Raw genomic sequence first — 18,764 nt, 5'->3', positions numbered from 1 at the left:
TTTTTAGCGCTAATCTTGGCCAGTACAAAATTCTTGAAACAAATGCTCATTGAGTAACCTTCCCTTGATCCAATTTCAACAACAATTCATGGTTAGCTTACTCATATATGGTTAGCTTACTCAATATAAGACTTCAACTAGCCATGAGTGACGAGTCTACGCGTACTTCTGACTAGAGCAAGAACTTAACCATTATATGTTATAACGGGTGCAGATACTAGTGACTAGTAAAATATTTGTTCCTTAAACTCACGGTGCGCGTGCTTTGACTGCTGGTAAGTTACAAACAATTGGTACAATACGGTATCCTTTTTTGTTTTTGCTTGTACATTCCTACGCCGTGCATTTATTAAACATTTCTTCTCGCAACCACCTTCGCTAGATCGGCAAGATGCACAACTTGATAAGTCAATATTTATGGTTTTCAGATACTAGATATTGCCATTTTGGATCATAAAAAAGGCTTGATAAGTCTATAAATATCACAACTCTATTTATCAGTAATGATCAAATATATCATATTTAATTGACGATGTCAATTCATCTCAGCTCGGCGCGGCACAGTAGCGCATCTCGCCGATCTGTGAGAAGCCTCATTGAGTGCGCGGCGCGGCACAGTAACGCATCGCGCTACAAATATCATATATATCTAGTAGACAATCACAGGAACGAAAGAAGACAGCGTTTTCTAAGTCAAGTATGACACAAGAATAGGCCATTCTACAAAACAAATAAAATGTTTTACTGAAAATGGGACCATTAAATCTTCTTGGTACCTATTTTATTTACGGGTGATACTCGTAAAATATTTGTTCCAAATATATTCGACCGTCGACGAGTCCAACTCGGCGCGCGTCCTGGTACGGTAGGTTATAAACCTACAGCTATTTTACCATTTGCTATCAGTTCAGAACATCAATTGAGCTTCTTGTCATGAATATATTTATACACTTATGTTCGACCTATAGAATTTCTTTGACAGATCAAATAGATCAAACACGTTCTAAGCAACTACTCGTCGGCCCCAGAACTCTACCCAATGGCTAAGGATCACAAGCCCAGCTTTCCCAACACCAAAGTTTGAGTAGTACAACCTATCAACAACAGTGCTATAGAAAAACTCGACATGGTAGTGAGCAAAGTACTGATACAAATTAATCAGCTCCTCCCAAACCGAGTCAAAAGTACAAAAGATTTTCTCACTAAGCTCCGCAACACTTATATATTATCCTGACAACATCACCGTAACCAGTAGTGTCAGTTTCCAAGCATCCCTTGATGTGGAGAACATGTACCCTACTCTACCCACTGACGAGAGAGCTTTACAAGTCATACTATCGTACATTGAAGATTACAAAGAAAATATTAACCTGTACGGATTTTCGCCCTCACATATTGTCTCCATGCTCGAATTTGTCCTACACCACACTTACATCAAAGCAGGCGACAAATGCTACCTACAAAAACAGGGTATCGGCACTGTGTCCCATAGTTCAGGCGCATACGCAGAAATCATCGTCGACTACACCTACAATATAGCAGCAGAAAAGAGTACCCACAAGCCGGAGTGCCTTTCCACGTACGTTGACGACGCCTGGTTACTCTGGAAGTCAAGCGCCGAAGACTTCGAGGAATTCAAAGCCAATCTGAACTCTGTTTGGGCCTATGTAAACTTCACCAGCGAACTTCAAGAAGATAGAAAGCTCATTTTCCTTGATCTCACCATTGAGCTAAAAGAGAACAATGAAATATCCTTCACTCACTACCAAAAACCTACGGCTTCTGGAAGATATTTGCATTACGACTCACACTGTAGTCTAGTCACCAAAACAAACATCATCAGGTCGGAGACTAGGCGGATAGTTCTCAACTGCAAATACAAGGATGACAGCTGGGCATACCTCGAAAAACTGAAAACTCACCTGATCGTAAACTCCGGATATCCCAAAGAAGTCGTGACAAAACACATGTTACAAGCTCTAGAGAGACTAGAAGTACTAACAAGCTCGACCCCACGAGAACCCGGCCAGAACCCGACCTTATCCTGAAGATACCGTACATTAACGAGAGCTTTACCAGGAGAGTCAACTCATCGATCAAGCAACTGGGAATAAACGCCAGAGTAGTGACACAGGCGGGGAAAGCTGTCAGGAGCATCATCAGCACACCATCTAAAGACGAGATATGTGAGTGCGAACTCTGCAAGGCAGATCTCAACTGTACCACCCGACACTACGTGTACAAAGCAAAATGTAAGAAATGCGGAGATCTGTACATAGGAGCTTCAAGACGACCTATTAGAGGTCGAATCTACGAACACGAGTCTAGCTTCCGACTCAACAACAGCAGGACCACACTAGGATACCACGCTGCTGAACACCGCAGAGCAGACGACCCACACTACACTCCCATATCGGGAAAAAGAGACTTAGCAAAATTCTTCGAAAACTACGAATTTAGCATATCAGAACAATGTAAGGATACCTTAGATACCTTTATAAGAGAAGGCTTAGCAATAGAACACACTAAACCGAAAATCAATAACATGCGTGGAAACGGTTTTACAGACTAATTTCTAGTACACTTTTACTACGCTGATCTGAGGGTTGTAAACTTTCTCTGTTGTGATTTTTTCTTATTGGCAACCCGATTTTTCTCGCATGGATGTGTACACCCCTTTTCTATAAATTTTGCTGAAATTTTCTTCCTAATGATAACCCTGATCTTTGTCGCATGTATGTTTACTTTCCTAACCCTATTACCACACTCTCTGGTTCAGAGATCAAACCTCCCCTTTTCAGTGTAACCTTGATAAAGTCCAATGCGTGACGAAAATTTGGTTTTACAGTTTACTTAGTTCCTTGTTTCACTTTGTTCGCAGTTTTATTTCGGGAGACGTGAAGTCTAAAATGAAAGCTAAATTCGTTTGACAGATCAGAAATTTTTACAAGCATTATCATTTAACACCCTAATAAATAGGGCGTGGCACTTTTTTCATAATGCATGCAATTAAGTTGGCTTTTACTAAATCGCTCGCCCAAAAATTTCACGTGACTTTGGTTTTTTTTGGTTTTGCAGCCGTACAAAACGGTTTTACATAAACCCTAATCCCAACCCTAACCCTAAACATAATCCCGAAGCTATAGATATTCTTAACCACAACCCTAACCCTAACCCGAGCCCTAAATAATCTTGTCATACGTTGTATGACCCGCCGCGCACGAAGTGCGCGGCTCCCCCTGTATCGTCAGGACGATAAATAGTGAAACGACCGTGGGGGTCGCAACGTGATACAAAAATAATCGAATTCACGTTTTACTAGCCTGTCACGTGACCAAAACGGATTTTTGCCCATAACTCTCCAGGGAAGCATTTTAACCCTACGTCATGGAGGGTGATTCGGAATCAGCGTCCAAAAATACACCGATCAAGATAACTTTCATGCAAAAAGGTCCTTTTCACAAGAATTTTCTTCAAATTTGGGCGAGCGATTTAGTAGGAGCGAATTAAGTTTGGGTTTGTTAACGTATCTTTATTATTAGTTTAAGAGAAGTGAAGATATATTCATTTATCAAGGACAAATTGACATAAACAAATGTAACAAGATGTTAGCAAATTTTAGCAACGATTGAGCTTAAAACGAATAATAATGTATCCCGGCCCCGAAAGCAAATAAAATCCATTAACATGAAAGACATTAACATTAATTCGACAAAAACGCGGGTAACTTGTGGGAAGTACATTTGACATTTGTATGTTCAATTAAGAGGAAATCTAACTTCAATCATGATATTAATTCTGCCCCGTGAGAAATGAAAACTTGTTTAATCTGACGATTTTTCTCGGTCGAATTTTATCAACTACAAAACAACTAAAACATGCATGAAATGATATCAATTACTCTATACAGTACAATAAACACGTGTTGCCTGTTGTTGTTGGTCGAGTTGTCTTAATTTACTGAAAACCAGTGGCGTAACGAAGGGCCCTGCTGACCCTGCTGTGCAGGGGGGCGCCGTCTTAGGGGGGCGCCAAATCGTCGTTTGAATGTGGGTCAATTTCGAAAACTTAACTAAAGTACTAGCAAAACTGCGCGTTTTGCTCTAGATACACACTTTTTTAGAGATTTTACCGGCGTATCCTCTTAAATCGCCTAATTTTTTCAATTTTAGGGAGGGGCACCAAAAGGAGAGGGGGCGCCAACAGGGGGGCGCCTTTTCGGCAGGGGGGCGCCAACAGGCAACGTTACGCCACTGCTGAAAACAAGACTGGAAACCAGATGATATTTTTGAAAGGGGTCAAAAATATCATCTGGTTTCCAGTCTTGAATCCAGGCCTATGATCTTAATTGATTCAAGATCACACGCCGCAACAAAACGCGCGTGCGTCGCTTTGTTATATTCCTTAAAAAACATCTCGCGCTTTACGCGTAATAAACATCCGACACAATCCCGCCTTTCGACAGTCAAATTGCCGCTCTTTTGACGAGAGAAGAAACTAGAACGCTTGTTTCCCGCCAATTTCGTTATGAAAAAGTACAAAAGAGTGTACCGGAACATTTGATAATTAGATAAGATAAAAACCAATCACCAATGATTGAAAGTAGCAAATAAATCTTACTGAAATGTTGCTCTCTGTTCTTAAATGTAACACTTTAAATTTCACTGGACCAAAATAACACAATTTGCACGAAGCTAAATCATTGCTTAACTCCAAATAAAAGCTAGTCCCACTAAGAGGCTTCCGACGGAAATGGCATATAGCCAAGCATTATGGAGTTGTCTTTGAGGGTAAGACAAATACATTTCTTTAAAATTAAGTTAGTTTTACTAAGTTTCAGAACATTTGTTTCTGATGTCGCCTGACAACGTTTAATATGTGGGATATCCCTGATGTTACTCGGAAAAATGTTGAAATCGTAATTGTTGTCAACGACAAGCCTAGCATAAGTTATGAATGTTTCGTCATTTATCACTATGATATCGTCTATTCTACCAAATTGGGAAGAGTCCTTGCAATAAATGAAGTGATCAATTCGTTTAGAGTTTTTACCGCCTGAGTAACGACCAGTACTAAAAATGTCTCTCTTGTATTTAACCCTGTCGTATATAACTACTTCATCGCTGATATCAGCATTGTAGAGAGTGGTAAGCTTTACTTTCACTTCTTGACATACATTCCACTCAGACAAAGTTACACTTTTGAACAATGAGCTGGTCTCAACATCAATTTCAGGCTGCTCCAATGGAAACCATACTCGCTCGGCAAGTTTGCAAGCTATACTGTCCTTCTTCTTGGCCGAAACAAAGGAGAAAAGTTGCAGCACGGTCAGTCGCAGCTGTAATCTTTCTGCCATTTGCTTAAGACCTGAGGTCCCTGGGCGATAGCACTTTAATAGGGTTTGGTTAAAGCCCTCGTGAATAAAGAGGGACGTAGCCCAAAGTGGTCCAAGATACCGCACCTTTTCGACCAAGTGAGTGATTAGGTGGAAGTTGAAGCCGCAATACTTCTCGCCGTACAGCCGACAGAACTGAATAAAAAATCTGTTAAGAAATTTTTCTGCTTGAACCAAGTTGTCCTCTGTTATATCATCGCTCAACAGAAGAGACATCCCTACTGTTAAATCAATAAAGTTCTCAAAGAATTCCTTCTGCAGCATTTTTTCGTCGATCAGCACCTCGAATGTTTTGGGGAAGAACAGTAGTCCCCAATCTCTCCACTCACTACTTTTGTAGTGAGCGAAGTCCGATGTACATCGGGGACCATGTTCTATCCCGGTGTATCCTTTGATGTTGACAGTTGCTTGGGCTACCCGCAATTCTCCAGCACCTCCGACTGTTTTCATAATCAGTCTAAAGATCTTTGCAAACACCCCCAGTGTAATACAATTCATATAATCGATGCTATGACACTTGAAAACAGGAAACTCCGGCACAGCAGTAAGCAGGGGGTATCCCTCGTATCCATATTCACCCACCTCTATACTCGACACAGATCGTAGTGGATAAGTGACTAGATTGTCGTGACTATCAACTTCCGGTACTTGAACTGGAAAAAAAGTAAAAGTAAGATTTTGGGTAAAAATGATGATGAATTAATGAATTAATGAAAATGATTAACATTGAATTTAGACATTTAAAAATTGACTTTAAACATGTAACTTTTTTCCGGTGCGGCACTCACAGACTTCACTCAGACACATAAATTTCTGTGTTGCTGAGACAGCAACCCTCAATTTGACGACCACTTGCTGTATACAAAAGCAGGCGCCAGGCTAAACATGAACTTGGAGTTCGTGATTCGCCACGTGATCAGAGGCAAAATTTATTGATCCAATAAACCAAGTAGCAAAAGAAACCAAATCGCCAGTGCCTAATACTAATAGGGTAATGAACGTGGCAATGTGACACGGTATTTCGCAACATTGTTGACATGTATCACAATGACTGAGACCTTTTGGTTCTCGAGATGATAATAATAGATCCCCAAACAAATGAGGAAATACACAACACTGTATCATCTAAATTAAGAATGGTACATCATATGGGTCCAAAAGTTACTGTGCAAACGTTTGGGTTTATTGCAATATTTCAGATTCATTTTTCATGTCAGAGGCTCGGAACTTTGCATACGACATACTGAAACTACTCATTTGAGGATTAATCGCCTAAATTGTGAAAATCCGTAATTCAGGACCACACCCTAATCCTATCGACCTTGTTTTGATTGTTTGCTCTTTCATGAACACGTTAAAATTGTCGCAACTGCGACAACCTTTTAACCGATCCTGAAAAAATTATGCCAAACGAAGTTGAAACAACAGAGTGTTTTGTGAAGCTCGTGAGCAAAATTGATAAGGTTGCTGCTTGATAAAACACCATAACATGACAAGATTGCGTAATCACGCAGTTAATAATAAGGTTCCCATGCTGCATTTCGCTTGCCACCTAAACAGGTGATCTCACTGTAACGAATTATTACTTTATGTCCTATATCTCTATATCTCGGATATCTGAGAAGCTAGATGTCCCATTTTCAGTTTTGGTGTAAGTTAAGCTTCAAAAGACAATGCACACCATGAAATTTCGATTTGAGCTAAGAATTTGTTCCATTTCACTGATTCCTCGAGTGAGTATGATAGGCAACTCATATTAGGCAGAAGTATCCGAATTGGGCCAACACAGGCCGAGAAACAAGCCAAACGTTTGCACAGTTACCTGGCCTCGGTCAGTCATGAGTCAACGTTGAGTCTTACTTTTAAACATGGTGTGATATATTGAGAAAATGCTATAAACTATTTTTGAAACTGATTTTTGGCAGCACTGTCACAACACTGATAATAAAGACAAATCTTGAACATATTAACGAAGTAAAACCTACGTTGAATCTATGCTAAGGGGCATGCCAGCCCCAAGCAGCATATACAGTTAACGTGCGTTAACCGTGCCTTAAGAACCGTGCCTTATGTAACCCTTGTGCCTTAACCGTGCCTTAACCGTGCCTTAACTGTGCTTTAACCGTGCCTTAACCGTGCGTTGACCGTGCTTTGCCACACTACCGAATTGCCACGGCATCTAGGCACTTCACCGTTAGGCTATTATAATCGAGCTTAAAGTCGTTCAAAATGCCTCAGTATCTTATAGCCGGCTATAAGCACTTTTGCCCCCAAAATGGTTATAAGCCGGCTTATAGCCGTCGCTTAGCTAGACAATCAAGTGGCTTATAGCCGGTCATAAGCCGGCTTATATATGTTATAGCCTGTCGGTGTTGTACCTAAAAGCCCAGTTTACCGAATACCGACTTAACCGATTGAATAGCCTGTATATGCTATATATACAAATTATACATATTGCATAATAACATCATATCTACCTGTTGTACTCCCTTTCCCCATCGTGGTAGACTTTCCTTGTTTAGTACATACCGGACAACTGTATTTTCCAGCGTGACCTAAGGGGTTGAATTTAACCAGATTTTTGGAAACTGAAGGGATGATTAATCAGAGCATTACATTGCAATGTGGAGTGATAAGAACCTCTGAAATCTCTATGTTACAAAAGAGCAAAAGATCCAAAAAGCTGTAATGAATACTATACTACGATAGGAAATAACTTCTATTGACACACGCCTTTTTAGTAGTCTGTCTACGATACGCCGATTATGCCACGTTAAAATTTGTATCCCGTTTTATCATAATAAAAGCCAATTGGCGGAATTTTCTAGATCGAATTTAGGGGAAAATGAACTGAAATATTAATGAAACCTGTTTTTTGGGACATTGGCGGACACGGACGGACATTGGCGGACTCAGACGGACATTGGCGGACTCGGACGGACATTGGCGGACTCGGACGGACATTGGCGGACCCGGACGGACATTGGCGGACTTGGATGGACATTGGTGGACATTAGCGGACATTGGTGGACATTAGCGGACAAACATTTTGAGGACTGAAGAGTACTGAAGAGTACTGAAGAGTACTGAGGAGGATGGCTGAGAAGGATGGCTGAGAAGGATGGCTGAGGAGGATGGCTGAGGAGGATGGCTGAGGAGGATGACTGAGAAGGACTGAGGAGAAGGAGGACCCATGAGGAGGAGGACCCAGGAGGAGGACCCAGGAAAAGGCCCCAGGAGGAGGAAGAGGACTGGGGAGGAGGAGAACTGTTGAGGACTGATGAAGAGGACTGAGGACGAGGAGGAGGAGTAGGAGGAGGACTGAGGAGGGGAGGAGGAAGAGGACTGGGGAGGATCAGGAAGACCCAGGAGGACCCAGGAGGAGGATGAGGAGGAGGACCCAGGAGGAGGAGGAGGACTGAGGAGGACTGAGAAGGAGGATTGACGATGACTGAGAAGGAGGAGGACTGAGCTGGATGGCTGAGGAGGATGGCTGGGGAGGATGGCTGAGGAGGATGACTGAGGAGGATGACTGAGAGGGAGGAGGAGGACTCAGGAGGAGGACTCAGAAGGAAGAGGAGGAGAACTCAGGAGGAGGACTCAGGAGGAGGACTTAGGAGAGATGAGAAGGAGGACTGAGGAGAACTGAGGAGGAGGAGGAGGAGGAGGACTGAATAGGAGGAGGAGAAGGAGGGGGACTGGGAGAGGACTGGGGAGGAGGAGGACTGATGAGAAGGATGAGGAGGAGGACCCAGGAGGAGGAGGACTGAGGACCGAGGAGGAAGAGGAGGAGGATGAAGAGGAGGAGGAGGACCCAGGAGGAGGAGGACTGATGAGGAGGACTGAGGAGGACTGAGGAGGATGGCTGAGGAGGATGACTGAGAGGGAAGAGGAGGAGGAGGAGGAGGAGGAGGACTGAGGAGGACTGAGAAGGAGGAGGAGGAGGAGGAGGACTTAAAAAGAGGAGGAGGGGGACAGGGGGAGGACTGAGGAGGAGGATGGAGGATTGAGGAGAAGGATGAGGAGGAGGACTGAGGAGGACTGAGGACTGAGGAGGAAGAGGAGGAGGATGAAGAGGAGGAGGACCCAGGAGGAGGACCCAGGAGGAGGACTCAGGAGGAGGACTGGGGAGGAGAAGGACTGTTGAGGACTGATGAGGAGGACTGAGGACAAGGAGGAGGAGTAGGAGGACTGAGGAGGGGAGGAGGAAGAGGACTGAGGAAGATCAGGAAGACCCAGGGGGAGGAGGAGGAAGAGTAGGAGGAGGAAGCATCTAAATGTTATTTCCATTTTTGTCCGTTTTTGTCCATTTTTGTCCGTTTTTGTCCGCTCTATTTTTTGTCCGTTTTCAAAATTATTATATAGGGTACCGAAGGGACAAAAAACATGATCCCCCTATAACAGCAAAAATTGAACATTTTATTTAGCAATTTAGGTGTCCATTAATGTCCGCCTATGTCCGCCTATGTCCGTCTATGTCACGTCCGCCTATGTCCGCCTATGTCCCCCCCCCCCCCCCCCATGTTGGTAGGTAGGAAGCCGAAACAAATTTATCACTTCAATTGTAAGATAAATATTCACACACTGTAGAAAATATGAATAATGACAACGAGACCATAAGGAAAAAAACATGTGACTCCTATAATACAGACTGTCCGACTAACTACCAAGGAAAAAAAGTGGGACTCAATCTAAGTAATGACCAAAAAAATTAGGATTGACGGGAATAAGGAGAAACTGCACAGGCTACAAACCCTCTGATATGGGAGCATCTTAACTCACAACCTTACCTGGAATGCAGATAAGCTCAGGCTTCATCACTGAGTCTGCATTCATTGAAAACGCCAGCACACGAGTCCTAACACTGCGCTTCAGTAAACTGGAGTACCACTCCACTCCTTCCTCGTTCAATTTGCGCAACTCCAGTACCAACGGTTTCAAAACAAGATGATTGAAGTCGGTGTCGTTTGATTTGTTTTTCAAAAACAGCTCAGGGCAGAGGATCAATTTACGCCTCACATACTCCGGCATTTCATTGATGATCACCTGTGATTGATAAGTATCAATTTATGTGAATCTATCTGCCTCATTGCAGGATTGATAACAATTATACGCACAATTGTCAAGTAATTGCACGTGGCACAGCCAAACATGTACAAATTACGATCACGAAATAACCGCTTTAGACGAAACCGAGTGCAATAACCACCCCCTTTTCCTTCAAAAATAGTACCAGTTTACCAGCTTACCACCTTTTTTAATTTGTTCAACAATTGCATCGAAGTACTGAACCGTACCAAAGAGGGGCCTGACAACAGGCAACACTACACACTTACATACAGTCAGACCTCAATACTACGGGCATTGTGACTACATGATCCTCTATCATTAAGTTATAATCTTTTTTAATCTTTAAGTTTGTATTGCTAGGAACTTGAATAACTATAAAACATTAATAGAGCATCGCAGTACATTGACGGTTGGTATGGTGGCACTAGCATGAGCAATGGTGTGACTATCAATAAACTTGACGATTTCGATGGCTTCCCTTCTGGAATTTAGTTCTTCAAAAAAAGTTTTATCAACTAGTTTTAGACTATTATAGTAGATATTCTTGAAAAATTTGACCATGAGATTAATGCTAGATTTTAAATTTATGTAATATTACTAATGCAAAGTACTAACAAGCTTTGAAGCAAATTTTACGGGCTAATTTTCATATCACTCATTCGTTTCCTTGAATTACTGACAAATTACCCTAAGTTAGGTACAAATTTTAACATAAAATTTCTGATAAAAAAACCTGAGCGACTCAAATCCTAATGATACAGACGAAATCGGCTACAAAGTCGTACATTACCTAGACCTAATAAAGTTTATGGTTTAATGAGGAAAGTCGAAATTTTGCACTGATACGACTGATAGCAATGTGCAAGAGCTTGTAGGGTACAGGTGAGCATCCTTGCTATTTTGGGGAAAGTTTCCCGGCTCGTGTCTGTGGTTCTGGTAGTGAGGCATCACTACTCAATAGTTATTAAGTTATAGTGCAGTGTCTACATATAAACTGACTAAAATGTCAGAATTACAACTCCTTTCCTGTCGCATAAGCTCCCACAAACTACTCTGTCATGGAAAAGTAGAGCACTGCTCTCCAGGCCGGGCCTAGCATTTACCCCCCCCCCCCCCCCCCCCCCCCCATTTATATCCAACATATCCGCAAAAATAGTTGAAATCCCGTTCTTCCGACACATAATTGGACACTGGACAGTTCCTTGCGGCCCAGATCCAGAACTGTCCGGAAGACACTGGTACTATTTTAGTTCATTCTGAAAAAGCTGTAATGAACTCGTTACTGAAGAGTTTGCCTCGATGGGAAGTTAGAAACTGCAACTTCCATCCATGTCAAGCTGTCCAGAAGCACTTCCGGGACCTCAAACACGGCGGAGGGCATTCACTGATGATTCAAACCTGCATCACCTGGAACCCTCTGTTGAAGAGTATGTACAAGTAATATCAGTTTTGAAAAATTAATTATTCAATAATAATACCTGCACTGGGTAAAGCGAGTTACTGGCAGATTTTGCGGTTTCAACACCATCTAAGTTGAGACTTAAAGTAAGGAGGTTGTATCTTGGGTCAAACTTCTCTCTACCATCCAACAATTTCAGTTCCTGGTACCTGGAATGAAGATTTGGGTTATAAAACCACAAGATAGCCAATGCAGTATATAACTGGGTTAAAAGATTTTTACGAATGACACATGTGTAAAATGTTTTGGTTTCTTACTGGAAAACCCAAATTTACCCCACTTTTTGGAAAAGGAAAATAGCATCATAAATCGGGGTATGCGGTAAATCAGCTTTTCTATTTTTAGCCAAGAAATTGCTTCAAATAGCAGAGAAAAACATAATATACGCCCTGCCAACACTTTGAATGAGTGCGTGCGTCATCTAAAAGATAAATAAACTACACGTATCTACATAAAAGTCATTAGATCTAATTCCTTCCTACACAATATCGCAAACCAGTTGTTGAGCACATGATTTTGACTCAGTACCACTATATAAGCCTTAAGGGGGCCGGGGGGGGGGGGTCTTCATCAAAATTCTCTCGAAATTGACTTTATAGTTGTTTCTGATAGAGGGGAGTGATATCTATCAGCTGTTTTTGGTCCCATGGAAAAATATTGTTCCTAGCCGAAATTATCGCCTGCCAAAGGTCAGCGCTTATGTGTAATTGTATTGCGCGAGCGATTTTCAATCGCGCGCCCTGAAAATCGAGTCTAAAAATCTATCTTCTCCTACATTTTTTGAGCAATCACCCTGAAACTTTCAGGATATGTTCTAAGGACCATTTAGAAGAGATTGTCGGGCCTGAATTTTGAGATAGGCCTTAGATTTTTTTTATTCAATTTTAAAAATCTTGGACCTGAAAAAATCGTCAAAAAACGAGGTCCAAGATTTTCAAAATCGAATAAAAAATGTTCTAAGGCCTATCTCAAAATTCTGGCCCGACAATCTCTTTGAAATGGTCCTTAGAACATATCCTGAAAGTTTCAGGGTGATTGCTCAAAAAATGTAGGAGAAGATAGATTTTTAGACTCGATTTTCAGGGGGCGCAATTGAAAATCGCTCGCGCAATACAATTACACATAAGCGCTGACCTTTGATAGGCGATAATTTCGGCTAGGAACAATATTTTTCCATGGGACCAAAAACAGCTGATAGATATCACTCCCCTCTATCAGGAACAACTATAAAGTCAATTTCGAGAGAATTTTGGTGAAGACCCCCCCCCCCCCCCCGGCCCCCTTAAGACAGATGCTGTAATTAATTCGGATAATTGATAATTAATTCCTAAGCAATTTTCTGATGGAAAAGTCTTGATTGAGGGTTTCAGTTGGTAGAAAGGCACTCTCTTGAAAAGGATGTTAAAAATGTCAAACCAGATCCTCAGTCAGCTTAATGAAATTTTGGAACAAATCAACTTAATACCAAACTTTCACCTGACTCTTGGTCACCCTAGGGTGCTAAACATAGTGAAAAACAAAACTTAGCAGAAGAGGTAACTGATGATCACTAGAAATAATAGAACTATTGTCAAAAAATCATTATTGGATATTTGTAGTCGAGAATGACGATTCAAGGTTGACCTCCTACCACCTTACCACCTAGTCTTGCCTTTATTTTGGAACTGACCTTTTTGATGAGAAGATGTTTCTCAGGCTGTTAGGATAACATTGCATTCCTTGTAGCACAGCTCCATCCAGATAGTCGCTCATAATTTTCTCCATCTCTACAATCTCAAGAATCTGTTTGATCTGGGTTGCCAAAGGTGTGTAAAGAAAGTACTGTCCCTTCTTTCTAAGCTTTTCTATTACCAACGTTTCATTGCAATCCTCTTGGGTGCAACTGTTTGGAACACTTTCTTCCAGATATGACCCTGAGCAGTTTGAGGAAGGACAAAGATAATAAACTTTAGGACGTAGCATGTTTCTATCAATGTATCTCCGCATCTGGTATACTGATTCAAGCTCTTTGTATTCCAAATTTACACCTTTATACAATTCCGTCGAATGAAGCAGCTCGTCAACAGCAGTATGCGACAAGTTTTTCCTCACAGTAAGAGAAAGCACACTCAAAAGTTTCTCAAAGAAGCCAAAATTATACTCATTCTTCTCTTGTACATCAACGTTCATCTCTTCCTCAGAATCACTATGATCATCCAAGCTCTCACAATTATCTGAGTTCATCTCTTTCTCAGCATCACTATGATCATTCAAGCTCTCACAATTATCTGAGTCCATGACTTGTATCCTAGCTATAATGATGTTGAAATTATATATATTAGAAAACCTGTGGTCGCAGGGTGAAAGTTTGTCGGTGGTCAAAGGACACGTTTTTTAAAAGTGACACTGTTTTGCAGATTTTACCTTTTTCAAAGTAGAGTGCACAAAATGAGGAAAAAGTCAAAATACTTTTTAAAGTGCAACCATACATTTGAACAATGTACATAAGATGAAGTGAAAATATTCAGCAGTTGTGATCTGAAAAAACGAAGTTCCAGGCTCAAGCAGAATATGAACCATTTTAACCTCCAAATGACTAATTTCATCAATTTCGTTACATTTTGCTCAAAAATCGTTCCCATTACACTGATAGATAGAAGTGAGTAACTGCTTTCAGCATTTAAGTCATCATTAGCAATTCCAGTAGGTGACAGAATTCAGCAAAAAGTCATTTTGATATCTGCTCTATTAATGGTTCTTGTCAAAATATTAAAAAGATCAAGGCGTGTTTTTTAATGTGTTTTTTAATTGACAAGATAATGTTTGGCTGTGTCTTTAAACTAATTCCTACATGTCTGTGTGCCAGCTATTAGCAAAAAGTCACACATTAGAATTAGAATTAGAATTAGAATCAAATTTACACAGCAATACAATAAGAATAAAAAATAATTTAAGAAGCTTCAATCTGCTGTGCAGGACATTCAAGTCAGTCGAAAACTGTTAGAAGAACACCCTTCTGGGGACATACGGATATAGCATGTAAATTGTAAAACATAATAAGTAATAAATTAATGAGTGATAAAATAAGATATGATTTAACAGTGAACTGTGGGCATGAAGGTAACAATTAATGTTGAAAATTACATAGATGCCCACTTTGGAATTACGTTAGTAATATTATTTACAGTTATACACAGCTTAAAATTTTATCAAGAAAACAACACATTTTTCAAGAAAACAACAAATTTACTTGTACTGTTTACATTTAATCATGTCCCGAGTGCCCAAATTCAGCATATCAGTCATTATATAGGTGAATGATGTAAAAAGACAAAAATTGTCTATTCCTCGATCCACATGTATGTTAGTCTTAGTTTAAGCATCTAATGATAATGGTTGGTTTCAAATGGTTGGTTTCAAATGGTTCTTCTTAAGAGGCTGGATGTTGGAATGAAGTGTCTTCTTAGGGAGAATCAGTATGGGTTCAGATGGAACCGCTCATGCACATGTATTGATCAGATTTATTCCATCCGCACCATTATTCACAATTGCATTGAGTTTAACATTCCACTTTATGTTACAAACTTACCTTTGCAATACAGAACGAAATTAACTAACAACACTAACAACACTACATAATTTCTCGAGAGTACTACCAATCATGATCAGTACCTATACTATTCAGTATTATTCTATCGATGTTCTCATCTACAGTCTACACACATTTACAAGACGCCAACCAACACTCCTCATTCTTTGAACACAGTTATCATTCTTATATCAATAACATATGAATAATATTAACCTGCGACAAGTAAGAAACGGCATCGTTCATCGTAGCCTAAACTTTGACTAAAATTAGTCGTACAAAATTGACTTATCTCCACTGAATCGGTTCCTCGTAATAAAGACTACGCTAAAAAGAAAGTAGAGACTGCTAAGACAACTCTGTATTAAATATTAATTGTACACCGCCAGTGCATTTCTGCATATTCGACCAGCTGTGAAGATTTTTATAACAACATACATTCAACTGAATGTTCGCGTAAACTAAGTACGGCATATTTGATAATTTATCCCATTGATGTTACATGACCAACTTTAACATAATATAATTTTATATAAAATATGCAGCAGCTTAAAACAGTTCTCCTCGTAATACTAACTTTAATATGATACACAGACAAAATTGTTTCATTGTTTATCACTAAACACCACTAATCAGGCAAATTACCAAACGGCTGTTTCGAATGTTGTGTCTAATGTCAAACGACAACGAAACGCGAACAAAATTCTGACTTTGTATAACCAACTTTTTTTGACGTAAAAATATTCAAGTACAATATACACATAATATAGCAATGACCCTATATACAAAATTCTGTAAAAATGGTACAAATTTAAAAACTGAGGTAAAAATAAAACCCATTGTAATAATATATATAAAACCACTAAATCACATCACAACAAAAAGCAGTTTAGACCCCCATCCAACAAGCACTCCATGACCTTTTAGGGTTTAAGATATATATGATGTATAACCAAATGTATAACCAAATCTGCATCATGAACCAGCTGTACATGATACAGTGGGGTGACACACGTTTTCGTCACTTCTGATAATGACAATACAAACAGTGTTAAGCTAACAATTTTAATTAAACCATAACTCCGCTCCGGACCACCGATTTACAAAATTCAAAAATTCGGAACTTTTCTCGTATGGTAGAAATTAGGTTCATTTGTACTTCAGAAGAGACCGGCAGGCCCTTAAATAAGGGGTTTGATCACGATAGTGATAATATTTATGAAGGAGCATATGTTTTAATAGCAAGCTAAGAATTTGTCTCTACTTTAACATTACCATGAAGTTTAAAACGGAATATCTTTGTACTGCATTGTTCGATTACAATAAAATTGACATGGTAACAAGACTTAACGGGTGATACTCGTAAAATATTTGTTCCATGTATTAGACCGTCGACGAGTCCAACTCGGCGCGCGTCCTGGTAGGTTGTAAACCTACAATAACAAGACCAAATGTTTCTCAGTTGATTAAAATAAATACCGTCAGAGTTGTCAATTTTCAGCCAGAGATATTATAAGTTTTCTATGCTAAGTTGGATATTGTGAAGACTTCCCTAATCCTTAGTTTTAAGTGGTGTCAGAAATGTTACATCGTACTCACAAAATTTACTACAAATACGCCAAAGGGTCTGGACCTCGCACTAAACAAATTTTCCAGACTCGTAATTACATTCACTGCTAACAATATCGCGTGATGTGCACGCAAACTCGCGCGCAACAATGCGCGCATTCAAAAGTGAAGAAAACATATGTCACCCCACTGTACATGCACTATTAGGTCTATAACTTAATTTACGATGTCAATTCATGGCAGCTCATGGTCCGTTTTAAAATAAAAATTGCAATGGCCCTCGGATCGGACAAATCTAGCGAGCGAAGCAAACGCGCTCCAGAAAGGGGGGCGCTTTTTGAGTGGAGCGGGGGCGCCTTAACTATTGTAGCGCGATGCGTTACTGTGCCGCGCCACGCACTCAATGAGGTTTCTCACATCGACACCTTTAGATCGGCGGAATGTTCTACCGTGCCGCGCCGACCCAGGAAACCTAACCGTTAGGGGCCTAACTTCGGAAGTAAAAAAGATAGCGACTTCCGGTTTTTTGCAAAATGTTCGTCTTGTAAAAATAACGTTACCTCCCCAGGAGGAAAATTGGGGCTTCTCATTTTAAAAAGTTATTACAGAAAAACTGTTTTTGATGCTGCGCGCAACAAGCTAGAAAAATAACTTTGCAAAATAAACCCGTTGTTATGCGTGTGACGTCATCATGCATGACCATATTTGGAAATGCGCGTGAAGATAAGAGTACGTATTTTGCCGATCGCCTGCAGCACTTATTACGAAGTAGTTTCCAAAACTGTTATAGTCTTTTCTGTCCATTTTGTTGCTTTGGGATAATCAGGTGGATCCCATTAATTTTAATTGAAGTGAACACTGTTTTGAACAAAATTGAGAGCGTCTTTCGATTAAACAAATGTACAATGATTTCACATCTGAATGAGTAACTATCCAGCTGCTCAGTAGTTCTTATCTTATGTGCTGAAAGTTCATACTACACTCGATGAACTTGCTGTGCACTGGTAACAGAATATTTAGAACTTTTGACTCAAACACAAAACATCTGGCTCGTAAAATTACACAAACAAACATCATATGAAGACCGCCTCTCTCTTCGCAATGATTACGTAATGTAAATGGCCCGAGGCCCCAAACATCTGCTTTCAGGGCCTACATGACAACGCTAAAATTTAAATAATAAGAGCAAGATACACCAATTACAATAAAACAGCTGAGAGTCGTTCCGATCATATGTTAAGACATCACTTTTCAGCCTATTTTAGCTCCCTTACTCCCTATATAACCAGTTTTACAGTTACGAGTTAGTTATTGTGTTAAAATTACACAAACGTTATCATATAAACACCGCCTCTCTCTCCGATTGGGCTCCGATTACGTAATGTGAACGGCCCCAAACATCTACTTTCAGGGCCCTATAACGCTATAAATAATTTAAATCATAAGAAAGCAATTCCTTACACCCCAGTTCCACGGCCGGATATTATGCCAAATTATTAGACGGAGATCGTCTACTGATATTTCTCCGGTTTGCAGTTCCACGACCGGAGACCATCTACGGTAATTTTGTTGATTCTGTATGATTCTGTATGAATTAATCTCCGAGAAATTCCCGGAGAGCTCAGAGCTTAATCTCCGTCAAACTATACAGTTGACGGAGCCGGAGAATCATCTCCGGAGATGATCTACGGGGAATGGACCTC

At 40.3% G+C, this 18,764-nt stretch overlaps 1 protein-coding gene across 1 annotated transcript; it reads right to left on the bottom strand.

Moving 5' to 3' along the window:
- Positions 1–4,512: 4,512 nt before the first annotated feature.
- LOC134824270 (uncharacterized) lies at positions 4,513–14,233 on the bottom strand. The gene is made up of 5 exons (XM_063836064.1): positions 13,594–14,233; positions 11,944–12,073; positions 10,186–10,441; positions 7,873–7,950; positions 4,513–6,048 (listed from the first exon to the last, which is right to left on the bottom strand). The coding sequence occupies exons 1-5, from the start codon at positions 14,199–14,201 to the stop codon at positions 4,733–4,735; spliced, it is 2,388 nt and encodes a 795-aa protein (XP_063692134.1). The 5' UTR covers positions 14,202–14,233; the 3' UTR covers positions 4,513–4,732.
- Positions 14,234–18,764: the final 4,531 nt, after the last annotated feature.

The sequence above is a fragment of the Bolinopsis microptera genome, chromosome 12 (assembly GCF_026151205.1).
Source record: "Bolinopsis microptera isolate Bmic1 chromosome 12, MBARI_Bmic_1.0, whole genome shotgun sequence".
In the NCBI taxonomy this organism is placed as follows: domain Eukaryota; kingdom Metazoa; phylum Ctenophora; class Tentaculata; order Lobata; family Bolinopsidae; genus Bolinopsis; species Bolinopsis microptera.
The sequence above is the reverse complement of the archived record's forward strand: the minus strand, read 5'-3'. Positions and strand labels throughout refer to the sequence as shown.

Excerpts from the sequence above, each read along its gene's own strand:
- LOC134824270 (XM_063836064.1), bottom strand. The coding sequence starts at position 14,201 with ATGGACTCAGATAATTGTGAGAGCTTGAATGATCATAGTGATGCTGAG. Across the intron at positions 7,951-10,185 it reads TGAGCTTATCTGCATTCCAG|GTCACGCTGGAAAATACAGT; the intron begins GTAAGGTTGTGA and ends TCAACCCCTTAG. Across the intron at positions 6,049-7,872 it reads GGGGAAAGGGAGTACAACAG|TTCAAGTACCGGAAGTTGAT; the intron begins GTAGATATGATG and ends CTTTTTTTCCAG.